At 47.4% G+C, this 18880-nt stretch overlaps 1 protein-coding gene across 1 annotated transcript in view; it reads right to left on the minus strand.

The window, feature by feature from the left end:
* Positions 1 to 3002: 3002 nt before the first annotated feature.
* Positions 3003 to 18880, minus strand: part of LOC144604175 (uncharacterized) — a 257398-nt gene continuing 241520 nt past the window's right edge. Inside the window, exons 71-77 of the mRNA XM_078418381.1 lie at positions 18521 to 18643; positions 16360 to 16501; positions 14388 to 14564; positions 10475 to 10598; positions 7021 to 7156; positions 5152 to 5349; positions 3003 to 3596 (exon numbers count right to left, since the gene is read on the minus strand). Coding sequence (XP_078274507.1) covers positions 3426 to 3596; positions 5152 to 5349; positions 7021 to 7156; positions 10475 to 10598; positions 14388 to 14564; positions 16360 to 16501; positions 18521 to 18643 — 1071 coding nt within the window. The 3' untranslated portion in view covers positions 3003 to 3425. The remainder of the gene's footprint in view (positions 3597 to 5151; positions 5350 to 7020; positions 7157 to 10474; positions 10599 to 14387; positions 14565 to 16359; positions 16502 to 18520; positions 18644 to 18880) is intronic.

The following is an 18880-nucleotide window of genomic DNA, read 5'->3' on the forward strand; positions in this document are numbered from 1 at the left end:
TTGTACAGGGCCCTGGTGAGACCGCACCTGGAGTATTGTGTGCAGTTTTGGTCTCCTAATTTGAGGAAGGACATTCTTGCTTTTGAGGGAGTGCAGCGTAGGTTCACCAGGTTAATTCCAGGGATGGCGGAACTGTTATTTGATGAAAGAATGGAGTGACTGGGCTTATATTCACTGGAATTTAGAAGGGTGAGAGGGGATCATAGAAAGATATAAAATTATTAAGGGATTGGGCACACTAGATGCAGGAAACACGTTCCCGATGTTGGGGGAGTCCAGAACCAGGGACCACAGTTTAAGAATCAGGGGTAGGCCATTTAGAACGGAGATGAGTAAAAACAGAGTTGTGAATTTGTGGAATTCTCAGAAGGCAGGGGAGGCCTATTCACTGGTTGCATACAAAAGAGAGCTAGATAGAGCACTTAGGGCTAGCGGAATCAAGGGGTATAGGGGGAAGGCAGGAACGGGGTACTGATTGTGGATGCTCAGCCATGATCACATTGAATGGCGGTGCTGGCTCGAAGGGCTGAATGGCCTCCTCCTGCACCTATTGTCTTTGTATCTATGCATGTATTGCAGGAGGGGTTGGGAAAATCTCACACTGCAATATCTCAGAATTTGTACAACGCTGCCAAGTTAGCTGTGTCTCATTTACTGCATGGTTTGCACATCAGATGCGTCTTGTGACCCATTACAGAACAAGCACTGTTCTGTGTGTAGGAAAGAACTGTGGATGCTGGTTTAGATCAAAAGGTAGGCACAAAATGCCGGAGTAACTCAGCGGGACGGGCAACATCTCCGTAGAGAAGGAATGGGTGACGTTTCAATAGAAAATAGACAATAGACAATAGGTGCAGGAGGAGGCCATTCGGCCCTTCGAGCCAACACCACCATTGCATGTGATCATGGCTGATCATTCTCAATCAGTACTCCGTTCCTGCCTTCTCCCCATACCCCCTGACTCCGCTATCCTTAAGAGCTCTATCTAGCTCTCTCTTGAATGCATTCAGAGAATTGGCCTCCACTGCCTTCTGAGGCAGAGAATTCCACAGATTCACAACTCTCTGACTGAAAAAGTTTTTCCTCATCTCAGTTCTAAATGGCCTACCCCTTAATCTTAAACTGTGGCCCCTTGTTCTGGACTCCCCCAACATTGGGAACATGTTTCCTGCCTGTAACGTGTTCAACCCCTTAATAATCTTATACGTTTCGATAAGATCCCCTCTCATCCTTCTAAATTCCAGTGTACACAAGCCTAGTCGCTCCAGTCTTTCAACATATGACAGTCCCGCCATTCCGGGAATTAACCTAGTAAACCTACGCTGCACGCCCTCAATAGCAAGAATATCCTTCCTCAAATTTGGAGACCAAAACTGCACACAGTACTTCAGGTGCGGTCTCACTTGGGCCCTGTACAACTGCAGAAGGACCTCTTTGCTCCTATACTCAACTCCCCTTGTTATGAAGGCCAACATTCCATTGGCTTTCTTCACTGCCTGCTGTACCTGCATGCTTCCTTTCAGTGACTGATGCACGAGGACACCCAGATCTCGTTGTACGTCCCCTTTTCCTAACTTGACACTATTCAGATAATACTCTGCCTTCCTATTCTTACCACCAAAGTGGATAACCTCACACTTATCCACATTAAACTGCATCTGCCATGCATCCGCCCACTCACACAACCTGTCCAAGTCACCCTGCAACCTCATAGCATCTTCCTCACAGTTCACACTACCACCCAGCTTTGTATCATCTGCAAATTTGCAAATGGTACTTTTAATCCCTTCATCCAAGTCATCAAGGTGTATTGTAAATAGCTGCGGTCCCAGCACCGAGCCTTGCGGTACCCCACTAGTTACTGCCTGCCATTCTGAAAGGGACCCATTTATCCCCACTCTTTGCTTTCTGTCTGTCAACCAATTTTCTATCCATGTCAGTACCCTACCTCCAATACCATGTGCTCTAATTTTGCCCACTAATCTCCTATGTGGAACCTTGTCGAAGGCTTTCGGGTCGAGACCCTTCTTCAGAAGCGTTGTTCTGTGTTTGATTTAGTAGAATACAATGCAAAATAAGCTGCTGCGTTTGCTGCTCTTTGTCTCGAGTGTGATGCAGTAAGACCGTTTAAGAACAAGGGGCCACAGTTTAAGAATAAGGGGTAGGCCATTTAGAACTGAGATGAGGAAAAACTTTTTCAGTCAGAGAGTTGTGAATCTGTGGAATTCTCTGCCTCAGAAGGCAGTGGAGGCCAATTCTCTGAATGCATTCAAGAGAGAGCTGGATAGAGCTCTTAAGGATAGCGGAGTCAGGGGGTATGGGAAGAAGGCAGGAACGGGGTACTGATTGAGAATGATCAGCCATGATCACATTGAATGGCGGTGCTGGCTCGAAGGGCCAAATGGCCTCCTCCTGCACCTATTGTCTATTGTCTATTGACCGCATTGGTTTCCCTTTGAAAATGACCAAATGAAACAATTTACTTCTCCCCTAAATTAAACTGCACTAAATTGAATTAAATCAAATATCCAGACAGTTTTCCGCACAGCACTGATTGCATCTAAAGTGCACTGAAGAGCAGGGCTGTTGTTTTATAACCCCCCCACAAGGCAAAACTGTGGCTGTAGTGATTGCTGGTATGAGTCACCTTTCAGTTTTATTGCAAGCAAAATGCCACAGCAACAGCTTGAAGGTCTGGCATCTGCAGCTTATTTCAGCTGCTATATCTAACACCCTCTGGTCACCAGCAGTAATTATCTCGGCAAGAAACATTCAAGAACCCTTATGAGAAGAGAATAACGACAATTAGATAGCGTTGAAAACATTCTGTCCCTTAAGACGTTGACAACATAAACCCAATCCTGGACTGACTGTACAAGCAAAACAACAGGGTAAAAAAATAAAGGGAGTTATTTACTGTTTGAAGATTAATTGGAAATCATTTGTGATTCAAAGCAACATACATATATATATATAATGGTGTCACTGTGTGATCTGAACCTCTGGTCACACGGAGAGGTTTCTTGACACTGTGGTCCTGCTGCGAAACGTGGTCTGATATTGTCTGATATTCGCTTCGCAATGAAGTAATCAACTTTAATACAGATGACCCTTGTGTCACTGGGAATGGGCTGCAGTCATATTACGGTTTTCTACACAGCATAATTCTACGTTTGTGGAACACTATTCTGTGCACGCATCGAAAAATGCACGTTGGAGAAAAGAAATTGTCTCCCCCACGTAAATTCTACAGGAACGATTCTTATTCCGTGCCTCAAATTTGCAAGCAGCGATTTGTGGAATTCTCCAAGGGTGAGTTTCCATTACCCGAACTGCCTCAACATTTGGGGGTGGGTGGGGGGTGGGGGGTGGGGGGTGGGGGGTGGGGTGTGGGGGGGGGTCACCTGAACCAAAACGAAACCAGTTCAATCTGCAATCGGACGGTGGCTCCCGCATACTCCGGCTTTATACATCCCAGTGACCCGGCAGCTAAACAAATGCAGAAAGTGTTTGCTTTGCCTGAGCAACTGCGAAGAGTCGAATATAGCGCCTCCGGATTCCATCGCCGCGGCCAGACACACATCGTCAGAAGGCAACTGGAAGACAAAATTAAAGCGTTGGAAAGAGAGGCCTTTTCCGAACGGGATCGTCTTGGCACCAGTTTGTGCAGGATTGCAAATCCTGGTGTGATTGTTGGCTCAATTAATGCTCTTCGGGCTAACGGAATCAAGGGACATGGGGAGAAAGCAGGAGCGGGGTTACTGATTTTGGATGGTCAGCCATGATCATAATGAACAGCTCACAGGGCCGAGTGGCCTACTCCTGCACCTATATTCTATGTTTCTATGCAGGCATGAAGACAAATCACAGCAGGTTTAGTTCAGCGTGGCTGACACCCCTTAATCCAGGCATAATTCTGGTAAACCTCCTTTTTCACCCTTTCCAAAGCCTCCACATCCTTTCTCTAACGTCGGGACCAGAACTGCACGCAATACTTCAAACACAGCCGAACTAAAGTCCTATAATGCTGTATCATGACTTCATAACGCCTGCACTCAATGGCCTGACCTATGAAATCAAGCATACCATGTGCCTTCCTACTACTCCATGTACTTTAGATTTTAGAGATACAGTGGGGCCCTTCGGCCCGCGCCGACCAGTGATGGCCCCGCACACTATAACGATCTTACATATGTAGTATAAGAAAATAACTGCAGATGCTGGTACAAATCGAAGGTATTTATTCACAAAATGCTGGAGTAACTCAGCAGGTCAGGCAGCATCTCCATCCAAGGACCCAAACAGTCTTTCCAGGTGAGACAGAGGTTCACCTGCACCTCCTCCAACCTCATCTATTGCATCCGCTGCTCTAGATGACAACTTATTTACATCGGCGAAACCAAACGCAGGCTCGGCGATCGCTTCGCTCAACACCTGCGCTCGGTCCGCGTTGGCCAAACTGATCTCCCGGTGGCTGAGCACTTCAACTCCCCCTCCCATTCCCAGTCTGACCCTTCTGGCATGGGCCTCCTCCAGTGCCATAGTGAGGCCCACCGGAAATTGGAGGAACAGCACCTCATATTTCGCCTGGGCAGCTTGCAGCCCAGTGGTATGAACATCGACTTCTCCAACTTTAGATAGTTCCTCTGTCCCTCTCTTCCCCTCCTCCTTCCCAGTTCTCCCTCTATCTTCCTGTCTCCACCTATATCCTTCCTTTGTCCCGCCCCCCTGACATCAGTCTGAAGAAGGGTCTCGGCCCGAAACGTCACCCATTCCTTCTCTCCTGAGATGCTGCCTGAACTGCTGAGTTACTCCAGCATTTTGTGAATAAATCTTACATATTAGGGTCAATTTACAGTTTCTAACTGAAGCAGATTAACCAACAAACATGTACATCTTTGGAGCATGGGAGGAAATCAGAGCGCCCGGAGAAAACCCACGCGATCACGGGGAGAACGTACAAACTCCGTACAGACAGCACCCGCAGTCAGGATCGAACCCGGGTCTCTGGCGCAGCGAGGCAGCAACTCTCCCGCCCTTGTGTTGCCACTTTCAGGGCGTTCGGAACCCAGGCGCTAAGCTCCATATGTGCATCAAATCTGTGAATGGTTAACATTGAAACTGTTCTTCGTCAAAGTTGCATAAACCTACCACAATGTGATGGCGTAATGCTTCCGAGGACTGGTCCTTACTGTGGCCAGCACCGCCGACTCGAAAGAGGTTGGTGGCGTCTATGCTTGCAATGCTGGCATCTCTCGCTCCGTTCTTCATCTGGAACCTCGTGGCCTTCAGCACGTGCAGCACAACCCCAGAGGACGCGAGCATGTACTGCAGAGTATCCTCAGATGCCTAGCGGGTACAAAGGAAACTGTTACTGGTGTTAGGGAGAGCGGTAGAAGCCCGTGTTCGAACAGGCAGCACCTGGGACTGATCGGAGTAGGAGAAATCATTAGGGATCTGCATCTAAAAACATGCCCGAGCTCGGCAAGTGATGCTATATCAACGTCATGCCAAGAACAAGCTGGAGAGCTCCTTGGAGGGAGAGAGGATTTATCACATTTAGGCCTGGTGAAATGCTGGAGTATAAAACACTCCCCCATTTACACTGGGTGCAATAATTCCACTTGGGAAAGACTGTAGGTAAACTTCCAATGCAACTCACTGCCCTTGTTACGCCAATGATGATGATGATACTTCATTGTCACTTGTACCTAGGTGCAGTGAGCTTCTTTGTTTTTCCACAGAGTCGCCACAACGGTGTCAACAAAGTTACAAAAGGTAGTCATCCCTTCTTCATCCCGTTCACCCCCCCACCACTCCCCCACTCCCCACCCCCCCCCCCCCCCCCGCCGGGTCCCTCCGCAAATCGACACAAAATGCTGGAGTAACTCAGCAGGTCAGGCAGCATCTGTGGAGAGAAGGAATTGGTGATGCTTGGGGGAAGAAGGGTTCCGACCCGAAACATCACCGATTCCTTTCCTTCACAGATGCTGCCTGACCCGCTGAGTAACTCTTGATCTACCTTCGATGTAGGCCATCTAGGACTGAGACGAGGAAAAACTTTTCACCCAGAGCGCTGTGAATCTCTGGAATTCTCTGCCACAGAAGGCAGTGGAGTCCAATTCACTGGATGTTTTCAAGAGAGAGTTAGATTTAGCTCTTAGGGCTAAAGGAATCAAGGGATATGGGGGAAAAAAGCAGGAACGGGGTACTGATTGACAATAGACAATAGACAATAGGTCAGCCTACTCCTGTATCTACTTTCTATGTTTCTATGTTTATGGCCACAAAATCTTTGAAGCGCTTCCCTCTGGACTGTCAAAGCAGCCACAGCTGGACATAAAAACAGCTTTTTTTCCCCACGAGTGAGAGTTCTACTCAATAACCAAAGACTGTAGTCTCTTTTTTGCTCTGGTTTATTTTCACCCACATGTTTAGACCGTAATGTTGCATCCTTATTGTTTTGATGTGGTTATGCTTTATTCTTAATTGTTAACTGTATGTTTGTGTTGTCATTTGTGAGCGGAGCACCAAGGCACATTCCTTGTGTATGCACATACTTGGCCAATAAACTTATTCATTCATTCATTCATTCATTCATTCATTCATTCATGTTTCTGTGTAAACGTGTAATTTATGATTTTAATTATTCTTTTTTTTGTGTTTAGTTTGGAGATACAGCGCGGAAACAGGCCCTTCGGCCCACCAAGTCCGCGCCGACCAGCGATCCCCGCATATTAACACCATCCTACACCCACCAGGGACAACTTTTACATTTACCAAGCCAATTAACCTACAAACCTGTACGTCTTTGGAGTGTGGGAGGAAACCGAAGATCTCGGAGAAAACCCACGCAGGTCACGGGGAGAACGTACAAACTCCGTACAGACGCCGCCCGTAGTCGGGATCGAACCCGAGTCTCCGGCGCTGCATTCACTGTAAGGCAGCAACGTTACCGCTGCGCCACCGTGCCGCAGTAGCGATGTTCTGTTCTATATGGTGCAATTAGTATGGAGTTACCTTGTAGGTGTGCAGGCATCTGGAACAAGTCAGGAGAATGGCATTCTTGCGCGCTTCACTGCGGAAAGGCCACTGAGTTACTAGTTTCACAGCCACTGGTACATCGAGGGTGGCATTGCGGGTGAACATCAGATTACTGGAAGGGGTACAGAGAGAACAGGTGTCACGCATTCAGGATTGAAACTATAGCACTCATGTTAAATTTTAGTTTAGTTTAGTTCAGGGATACAACGCGGAAACAGGCCCTTCGAGCCACCGAGTCCTCACCGACCAGCGATCCGCACGGGGCTAACACTAGCCTACACATTAGGGACAATTTACAGTTTTACCCGAGCCAATTAACCTGCGAACCTGCACGTATTTGGAGTGTGGGAGGAAACCGAAGCACCCGATTGTGAATGATGGCAGATGGTTGTGAAAGATTGCAGCAGGATCTGGATCGATAGGCCAGATGGGCGGAGGAATGGTTAATAGACAATAGACAATAGGTGCAGGAGGAGGCCATTCGGCCCTTCGAGCCAGCACCGCCATTCAATTGATGGAATTTAATGTAGTGAAATTGCATTTTGTTGCATTTTGGGACGTTGCATTTTGGTGTTTTGGTGTTGCATTTTGGGACGTGTAACAAGGGCAGGACCTACACAGTAAATGGTAGGCCTCTGGGGAGTGTTGTAGAGCAGAGCGATCTAGGAGTGCAGGTGCATGGTTCCTTAATGGCCGAGTCACAGGTAGATAAGGTGGTCAAAAAGGCTTTTGGCATGTTGGCCTTCATCAGTCAGAGTATTGAGTATAGAAGTTGGGAGGTCATATTGCAGTTGTATAAAACGTTGGTGAGACCGCATTTAGAATATTGTGTTCAGGTCTGGGTACCATGTTATAGGAAAGATATTGTCAAGCTTGAAAGGGTTCAGAAAAGATTTACAAGGATGTTGCCAGGACTAGAGGGTGTGAGCTGTAGGGAGAGGTTGAGTATGCTGGGTCTCTATTCTTTGGAGTGCAGGAGGACGAGGGGAGATCTTATAGAGGTGTACAAAAACATGAGAGGAATAGATCAGGTAGCTGCTCAGAGTCTCTTGCCCAGAGACGGGGATACGAGGACTAGAGGATAGAGGTTTAAGGTGAAGGGGAAAAGATTTAATAGGAATCTAATGGGCAACTTTTTCACACAAAAGGAGGTGGGCGTATGGAACAAGCTGCCAGAGGAGGTAGTTGAGGCTGGGACTATCCCAGCGTTTAAGAAACAGTTAGACAGGTACATGGATAGGACAAGTTTGGAGGGATATGGACCAAGCGCAGACAGGTGGAACTCATATAGCTGGGACATGGTGGCTGGTGTGGGCAAGTTGGGCCGAAGGGCCTGTTTCCACACTGTATCACTCTGTGACCCGGAGAAAACCCACACAAACTCCGTACAGACAGCATCCGTAGTTAGGATCGAACCCGAGTCCCTTGCGCTGTGAGGCTGCAATTCTACCGCTGTGCCACCGTGCCGCCCTAAATCTCTTCCTGTTATCGATTAGCCTAACGCAATCAATCACAAAGGGGTACAAAAGTGATGATCTTTGGGTTGGAAGCCTCCAGTTTTTCCGCCTCACAGGGACACAAATGGTGGTGAATCTGTGGAATTCTTTGCCACAGAAGGCAGTGGAGGCCAAATCAGTTGATATTTTTAAGGCAGAGATAGATAGATTCTTGATTAGTACGGGTGTCAGAGGTTATGGGGAGAAGGCAGGAGAATGGGGTTAGGAGGGAGAGATAGATCAGCCATGATTGAATGGCGGAGTTGACGGTGGGCTGAATGGCCTAATTCTACCCCTCTTCCTTATGACCTTCTGACAAATGGCAAACTACAAGGGGAAGGCCATCTGCAATGCTAGAGTCAGAGAGTCACACAGCCCGGTAACAGGCCCTTCGGCCCAACCTGCTCATGCAAGATACGCTGCCTGCATTTGGCCTATATTCCTCCAAACCCTTCCCATCCATGTACCTGTCCAAATGTCTTTAAAACGTTGTTAGAGTGCCTGCCTGAACTACCTGCTTGGCAGCTCATTCCATGTACCCACCACTCCCTGTGTGAAAAAGATGCCCGTCAGATTACTATTCGATCTTTCTCTGCTTAATTTAAACCTATGCCTCCTGCTTCTTGTAAAATACTCTGTGTACTCTCAACCCTATCTATTCCCCTTGTGATCTTATGCACCTCTATAAGATCACCCCCTCAGTCTCCTGCACTCCAATGAATAAAGCCCGAGCCTGCCCAACCCCTTCCTGTGTCTCAGTCCCTTGAGTCCCCGTAAATCTTACATATTATGCTTTGCCAATGACTGCTGTGAAATTCTTCTGCAAATAAATCAAAATAAATACTGCACTGCAGTTGAAAATTTGCATCTTCAATCCCAACTGCAGGGAGGATGCCCAAATAGACATAAATGCTCCTCATTTTACTCTCACCAAATACAGAATCAATAATGCCATCATCCATTCAGTTTGGTTGGCTGAGTGCAGTAACAGCCTCCTTTCCCTTAATTAATATTGTGACCCTGTGTAAACGTTCAGTCTGAAGAAGGGTCTCGACCCGAAACGTCTCCCATTCCTTCTCTCCCGAGATGCTGCCTGACCTGCTGAGTTACTCCAGCATTTTATGAATAAATACCTTCGATTTGTACCAGCATCTGCAGTTATCTTCTTATATTATTCTTAATGTTTTAATGTTTTATTCTTAATTGCTTACTGTATGTCGTGTTGTTACTTGTGAGCAAAGCACCAAGGCTACTTCCTTGTATGTATGCATACTTGGCCAATAACATTTATTCCATTCAAAATTTTTTCAATTCATTTTCTGTATCAAATTACCAAAACTACAATCTTACTATTCCATTATTTAAGCACATATTCAATCATTGCTACTTCCTCATGGTGAACTATTTCAAAGCTTTTGCCGTGCAGCTTTTTACAGTCCTTCAAATGTTCAATATCAATATCAGGGTGGCGCGGTGGCGCAGCGGTAGAGTTGCTGCCTTACAGCGCCAGAGGCCCGGGTTCCATCCTGACTATGGGTGCTGTCTGTACAGAGTTTGTACGTTCTCCCCATTTTCTTCAGGTATCCTCCCGCACTCCAAAGACATACAGGTTTGTAGGTTAATTGGCTTGGTAAAGATTGTAAATTGTCCCTCGTGTGTTGGATATTGCTAGTGTACGGGGATCGCAGATTGGCGCGGACTCGTTAGGCCGAAGGGCCTGTTTCCGCACTGTATCTCTAAACCAAACTAAAATCTATTTACTATTATTATACAATTACCAACTTGTTACAAGGACATTCCAGACGATTAAGTTTTCTCAGATTGTACACTAGTTTGAAGGATAGAGTTGCATTTTAATTTATAAGGGGGTGAATAGGAAGAAGACTCCTGGAAGGTTTTCAGGCCCGTTGGTAAGGCTTCGTTGACAGTCTTACCCCAGCTCCTTCTCCAAGTACCAAGGGGGAGAGGTTGTGTTATCACTCCTCACTGTTAGGATATGCTGCTCATGGATCCCATCATCTCCAAAGCCAATGAAACCAATTTTCACATCTGACACTCCTGAGAAATAAATAAAAATCACATAGTTTAGATTAGTTTAGAGATACAGCGTGTAAACAAGCCCCTTCACCCACTGAATACTAGGTTAATTCCCGGAATGGCGGGACTGTCATATGTTGAAAGACTGGAGCGACTGGGCTTGTATACACTGGTATTTAGAAGGATGAGAGGGGATCTTATCGAAACGTATAAGATTATTAAGGGGTTGGACACGTTAGAGGCAGGAAACATGTTCCCAATGTTGGGGGAGTCCAGAACAAGGGGCCACAGTTTAAGAATAAGGGGTGGGCCTTTTAGAACTGAGATGAGGAAATACTTTTTCAGTCAGAGAGTTGTGAATCTGTGGAATTCTCTGCCTCAGAAGGCAGAGGGGGCCAATTCTCTGAAGGCATTCAAGATAGAGCTAGATAGAGCTCTTAAGGATAGCGGAGTCAGGGGGTATGGGGAGAAGGCAGGAACGGGGTACTGATTGAGAATGATCAGCCATGATCACATTGAATGGCGGTGCTGGCTCGAAGGGCCGAATGGCCTCCTCCTGCACCTATTGTCTATTGAATCCGCACAGACTGGCAATGGCCATAACACTCGTTCCATCCTACGCACAAGGGACAATTTTACCAAAGCCAATTAACCTACAAACCTGTACGTCTTTGGAACGTGAGGGGAAACCGGGTCACCCAGCGATCACAGGGAGAACGTGCAAACTCTGTACAGACAGCACCCGTGTTCAGGATTGAACCTGGGTCTCTGGCACTGTAAGGCAGCAACTCTACCGCCGCGCCATAGTCATAAGGGGAAATATTTTCTCCAGGTTGACAAACAGAATTAAACAATGATATACCTTCCGATATCAGAACAAACTGGAACTCTAAAACTCACATTGATTTGAAGCTGTAACTATGTCTCTGGGCGACGTTTCGAGATGCTGCCTGTCCCGCTGAGTTACTCCAGCATTTTGGTTTAAACCAGCATCTGCAGATCTTTCATACACATAATGTATAAGAAAATAACTGCAGATGCTGGTACAAATCGAAGGTATTTATTCACAAAATGCTGGAGTAACTCAGCAGGTCAGGCAGTATCTCAGGAGAGAAGGAATAGGCGACGTTTGGGGTCGAGACCCTTCTGTCTCCCCCATGGATAGGATCTCCCTGCTACACATATACGTTACAAGGCACTGTGGGTATGGGGTTGAAGCAGCACTGGTCATTTGAGGCGCCAAGGTCAGTCGTTATCAAGAACAACACGTGGACAATGATGCTTGAAGTGGACGGTTTGCTATCCACTTTAAATGGAACTAGGGAGTCATCTACTTTTCATAACTTCATAAATTGTAGGAGCAGAATTAGGCCATTCGGCCCATCGAGTTTACTCTGCCATTCAATCATGGCTGACCTATCTTTCCCTCTCAACCCCAATCGCCTGCCTTCTCCCCATAACCCCTGACACCTGTACTAATCAAGAATCTGCTGAAGGGTCTCAACCCGAAACGTCGCCCATTCCTTCTCTCCCGAGATGCTGCCTGACCTGCTGAGTTACTCCAGCATTTTGTGAATTAATTTCATACACATAATGTCACTGGTCCTTCCACCCAAAATCTCTCACTTCAAAGTAATGCATGTATGTACGTTTTGGATAACAAGGGCCAAAACTGCTGACTCTGAAATTCTGCCATCCGCACCAGAATTTGCTTTAGGCTTAAACCTAACGGCCACATGCATGATTCTTCAGAGCAGTTGTGGCTTAACTTAGACACATGTTCTGTCTGGAACATCCATTATGGCCAGAGAGCCATAACTTACATGTTCTTAGCTTACATGTTCTGTCTGGAACATCCATTATGGCCAGAGAGCTTAAAAATATTTTCTTAGATGTAATGCAGAAAGGAAAATGCTGCAAACTGCCTTTCAAGAGTCACGGACAGGAAGATTATTGTCTTCCTGCCCTGTTGCCTTTGTTACCAACTCAATGTGGGTAAATGAAAATCAAGGAAGCTGCAGATGCTGGAAATCTGAAATAAAAACCGAGAATCCTGGAGACATTCAGCAGGTCTGTGCACTCTATTTCCTTCTACAGATGCTGTCCGAACGGCTGAGTGTCATGAGTATGTTTTATTTGTAATTTACTGTACTGGAGATAAGAGTAGATGGAAATAGAGTCATAGAGAGATACAGTGTGGAAACAGGCCCTTCGGCCCAACTTACCCACACCAGCCAACATGTCCCAGATATACTAGTCCCACCTGCCTGCGTTTGGTCCACATCCCTCCAAACCTGTCCTATCCATGTACCTGTCTAACTGTTTCTTAAACGCTGGGCTAGTCCCTGCCTCAACTACTTCCTCTGGCAGCTCGTTCCATACACCCACCACCCTTTGTGTGTTAAAAGGGTCACTCCTCGGATTCCTATTAAATCTTTTCCCCTTCTCCTTGAACCTCTGTCCTCTGGTCCTTGTTTACCCTACTCTGGGCAAGAGACTCTGTGCATCTACCTGATCTATTCCTCTCATGTTTTTGTACACCTCTATAAGATCACCCCTCATCCTCCTGCACTCCAAGGAATAGAGACCCAGCCTACTCAACCTCTCCCTGTTGCTCAGACCCTCTAGTCCTGGCAACATCCTCGTAAATCTTCTCTGAACCCTTTCAAGCTTGACAATATCTTTCCGATAACATGGTGCCCAGAACTGAACAGAAATGTGGTCTCCTTTGAAATGAAAGTAAGACATGGAATAATCCTATAATACTACAGATGTTGGATTATGTTACATATGTTGGAGGACCAATATTTATCTGAAGGCTCAGATAGACACAAAATGCAGGAGTAATTCAACAGGAGAAAAGGAATAGGTGACGTTTTGGGTCGAGACCCTTCTTCAGACGCCTCCCAACTGTGATTCCTCCTTTTATCTGAAGTCTTGCATGCTGGCTTTTGACTGCATATTCAATACGTTCAATATTCCAATGGCCTAACTGTACATTAAGACAAGGTTATGAAGTGATTCCAGAGGACACAAACCTGCTCAACTAATTGGCATTGAGAACCCTCCTCTCATTCACTTTTCCAGGCCATTCGACACTCTGTACCTATCTCCCTGACAGGTTCTTGCTTTGGTTTAGTTTAGAGATACACCGTAGAAACAGGCCCTTCAGCCCGTCGAGTCCATATCGACCATGAATCACCCGTTCACACTAGTTCTACGTAATCCCACTTTCGCATCCGCTCTCTACGCCATAGGGACAATTTACCGAGCGCCAATTAACCCACAAACCCACACGTCTTTGGGATGCGAGAGGAAACCGGAGCACCCAGAGGAGTCCCACGCAGTCACAGGGCGGGACAATAGACAATAGGTGCAGGAGTAGGCCATTCGGCCCTTCGAGCCAGCACCGCCATTCAATGTGATCACGGCTGATCATTCACAATCAGTACCCCTTTCCTGACCTCTTCCCATACCCCATGACTCCGCTATCATTAAGAGCTCTATCTAACTCTCTCTTGAAAGCATCCAGAGAATTGGCCTCTATTGCCTTCTGAGGCAGAGAATTCCACAGATTCACAACTCTCTGAGTGAAAAAGGTTTTTCCTCATCTCCGTTCTAAATGGCCTACCCCTTATTCTTAAACTGTGATTGGCCCCTGGTTCTGGAAACGACCAAACTCTACACAGACAGCAGCCGTGGAACAGGATCGAACCCGGGTCTCTGGCGCCGTGATGCAGCAACTCCACCAGGTGCGCCCACTGCACTGCGAGCTGCTCTCTAAACCACGGCGGAAAGGGGAAAACTCACCTTGTTTCCTGAATGTTTCAACCAGCGAATTAATGAGTGAAGGAAGCTTCGCAATGATGGGCTTATTGCAATCTCTTTCTTCAATAATGAATAGGACATCAGCCAGCTTCACCGTTCGCCATTGTTCGCTGTTGACCACGTCATCGTTCAGCACACTGTCGCCATCTTCCCCACTCACTGCAGGGGGAAGAAAATGTCAGGAGGCAGAACACCAGCAGAATCCCCCCCGTGGATAGGATCTCCCTGCTACACATATACGTTACAAGGCACTGTGGGTCAACAATGGCGATGTGTCATGGAGTCGTACAACACGGAAACAGACCCTTCTGTGAAGGGCCCGTTTCCACGCTGTATGAATCTATGACTCTTCTACCTCTCTAACGGGAGCTCCCAGTCCTAGCTTAGACGTAGTCTGTTCCTTTTGTCAACTCTGCACTGTAGGAATACACCTTGCACAAGGTTTATTGAGCGATGGCCAGTCTTGGGTCTTGTGTAGAGTTGCCAACGTTCTCACTCCCAAATAAGGGACAAAAGGTGATGTCACCGCGCCGCGCCCCACGTGACCTCACCCAGCCAGCGGCCACGTGCTCCCGCTCCACCAATGGCGGCCGCCCGGGCCGGGAGACGGGTTGCTATGCAACCTCCGTCAGGCAGCGCCCGGGCCCACACTGTCCGGGCCTACAGTGTTCGGGCCTACAGCACCCCCCGGGCCTTCTTCTTTCCAAATCTGACACCCTTTTGACTTCTTTTCATCTATAGCCACTGTTCACCCATCTGCCAATTAACTCCCACTCCCCTGTATCCACCTACTAATTGTCAGTCTTTCTCCTGCCTCATCCCCCACCCCCCCTTTCCATCCTCTTCCCCAAGTCCGAAAAAGGGTTGTCGACCCGAAATGTCGCCTAACCGTTCCTTCCACAGATGCTGCCTGACCCGCTGAGTTACTCCAGCACTTTGTGTTTGGCTCAGCATGGGTTCAAATGGTGAATGCCCTGCCATCCAGTGGTCATAGTGGGTATTAACAAGTATAGACCATTATTTGGACCAGACAATTACTTCTTCCCTCAGCCACCACCCTACATGAATCAAACAATGGTGCCTATTAATATTTTGTCTCCTGTCTGGAAATTCTTTGACGTAGCACCTCCAGGCAACAGACTAGACAGCATGGCGACGCAGTGGTAGAATTACTGTCTTACAAAGCCAGAGTTTATTTTTTTTTAGTTTAGAGATAGCGCGGAAACAGGCCCTTCGGCCCACCGAGTCCGCACCGACCAGCGATCCCCGCACATTAACACTATCCCACATACACTAGGGACAATCTATACCAAGGCAATTAACCTACAAACCTGTACGTCTTTGGAGTGTGGGAGGAAACCGAAGATCTTGGAGAAAACCCACGAGGTCACGGGGAGAACGTACAAACTCCGCACAGACAGCACCCATAGTCGGGATCGAACCCGGGTCTCTGGCACTGCAAGCGCTGTAATCCAGCAACTCTACCACCGCGCCACCGTGGCTGCCCTAAGTTCGATCAGGTTCGATCCTGACTCCGGGTGCTTGTCTGGACGGATGATGCATATTCTCCCCGTGACCGCGTGGGTTTTCTCCGGGTGCTCCGGTTTCCTCCCACATTCCGAAGACGTACAGGTTTGTAGGTTAATTGGCTTGGTGTAATTGTAAATTGTCCCTGGTGTGTGTAGGATAGTGCTGGCATGCGGGGATCGCTGGTCGGCGCGGACTCGGTGGGCCGAAGGAGTACAAACTCCGTGGGTCAGGATGGAACCCGGGTCACTGGCGCTGTAAAGCAGCAACACCTACCGCTGCGCCAACCCGTGGCGCTGTTCCTCCAATTTGCGTGTGGCCTCACCCTGACAGCGGAGGAGGCCCGGGACAGAAAACGTCAAAGTGGGAATGGCAGGGAGGGGTTAAAATTGTGGTGTCTATCAGACGAAGACTTAGCCAAGCTTACCGCACTGTGAGGGAATTTGCAGAGGAACAAAATTCCTGTGGCAGAGGTGGACGTAGGCGGCCGCGAGGCTGCAGGCCGGCCGCAGGTCGGACGAAGCACACACGTCGTCCAGGCACATGGTGTAGAACGGCGCCGGGTCCACCTGCAAACGTGACGGAAACGCACACACCTGTCACCGTCAAAACCAGGGGCCACAGTTTAAGAATAAGGGGTAGGCCATTTAGAACGGAGATGAGGAAAAACTTCTTCAGTCAGAGAGTTGTAAATCTGTGGAATTCCCTGCCTCAGAAGGCAGCTGAGGCCAATTCTTTGAATGCATTCAAGAGAGAGCTAGATAGAGCTCTTAAGGATAGCGGAGTCAGGGGGTATGGGGAGAAGGCAGGAACGGGGTACTGATTGAGAATGATCAGCCATGATCACATTGAATGGCGGTGCTGGCTCGAAGGGTCGAATGGCCTCCTCCTGCACCTATTGTCTATTGTCTATAAAACCTCCAGGCTTACACTAATCACCAAAACATCAGCCAAAACATGGGTAAAGTCCACGCTAGGTCTCTGAGCTCGCACAAGGATGGTGGAAGCACGCAAAAGCTCATCAGTCGTAGGAGCAGAATTAGGCCATTCGGCCCATCAAGTCTACTCCGCCATTCAATCGTGGCTGATCCATCTCTCCCTCTCAGCCCCATTCTCCTGCCTTCTCCCCGTAACCCCCAACAATCGGCTTAAAATTCTTCTGAAGAAGGGTCTCGACCCGAAGCGTCACCCATTCCTTCTCACCTGAGATGCTGCCTGACCTGCTGAGTTACTCCAGCATTTTCTGCCCACCTTCGGCTTAAAATTTAAAGTACGTTGATGTGAATGAGTAATATTATAGTATAAAGTAGTTATATTTTGATGTTGATGTCCACTATTATGATTTAAAGTAGCTATATGTTGATGTTGATGTGTACAATTATAATTTTAAATGGTTACATGTTGATGTGAATGTGTAATACAGTTCATAAACAATCCAAGGATTGTAGCACTCATTAACATCAACGTACAACTACTTTAAATTTCAAGCGGTTTCTAAAAATAATCCTCCCACCTCTCTCCTACGAGCTCTCAGAATTAGCATGGACTTGACAAATTTCTACTGTCAACGCTGGACTATTAGAACGCACCTTGCATCAGATCCATTCAGCGATGGGCAAGTTCTTGGGTCTCGTGTGCGAAATTGTAACTTTAAAGAGGGCAGGCCATATGGGTTCGACCTCCTCCCACCCTCAACCACTCCCCCCCCCTACCTCAGCTATCGATCAGTTCATAAGTGACCGGAGCAGAATTAGGCCATTCGGCCCATCAAGTCTACTCCGCCATTCAATCATGGCTGATCTATCTCTCCCTCCCAACCCCATTCTCCTGCTTTCTCCCCCTAGACTCCTGACACCTGCACTAATCAAGAATCTGTCAATCTCCGCCTTAAAAACACCCATTGACTTGGCCATCACAGCCTTCTGTGGCAATGAATTCCACAGATTCACCACCCTCTGACTAAATAGATTCCTCCTCGTCTCCATTCTAATGGTGTGTCTTTTTATTCTGGCATTTGGTTCTAGACCCTCCCGTTACTGGAAGACTTTAAACACAATATATAGATAATATTTAACAAAGAAATATTCAGTATTTGGGTGGCACAGTGGCGAAGTTGCTGCCTTATAATTTCAAAAGTGATAGGAGCAGAATTAGGCCATTCGGCCCATCAAGGCTACTCTGCAATTCAATCTTGGTTGATCTATCTTTTCCCTTGAAACCCCATTCTCCTGCCTTCTCCCCATAACCCTTGAAACCTGTGCCAATCAAGAATCTATCAATTTCCGTCTTAAAATATCCATTGACTTGGCCATCACAGCCTTCTGTGGCAATGGACCATACAGCCCCAAGATACCTCCTTAACGTTGCAAGACCCTGCTGGGTTGATGCAGACGGGATGCCTGCCCTACTCAACGTACACCCTTGCTGACGAGGGAGGGTGGCAAGCTACAATTCTGATGGATTTGCTGCCTCAGCAAATTTAAGATTCTTGTCTCTCATCTCAAATTCAGGTGATGTCCTGAGAGAGACAAGCCGCAAGGCACATTAAACCTCTGCATTCACAATGTCAACAGTGTGCAGTGACATACCACTTTGAAACAGTTTCTGAGTGGTGAGTAGGTGCTCTTGAATAACGTCTTGCAGAAGTACTGAAAGGCACTGCCAAAGCACTGCTTAGTCTTCTTGTCGGTAGAGTGGCAGCCAGCATCAATCTAATGCAGACGGAGAAGAAGACTGTTAGCGTGGGTGAACTGAAAGATGTCTTGCGGTGTTGAAGAGAATATACTGCATTTTATGCTCAACAATCAAAAGTACAATAGCCATTTTCCCCAGGTGCTCTGGTTTCTCCCCACACTCCAAAGACACACAGGTTTGTAGGCTAATTGGCTTCGGTAAAGATTGTAAATTGTCCCTTGTGCGTGGGATAGTGCTAGTGCGCCGGGATCGCT

This window comes from Rhinoraja longicauda, chromosome 21 (genome assembly GCF_053455715.1).
Source record: "Rhinoraja longicauda isolate Sanriku21f chromosome 21, sRhiLon1.1, whole genome shotgun sequence".
NCBI classification, from domain to species: Eukaryota; Metazoa; Chordata; class Chondrichthyes; order Rajiformes; family Arhynchobatidae; genus Rhinoraja; species Rhinoraja longicauda.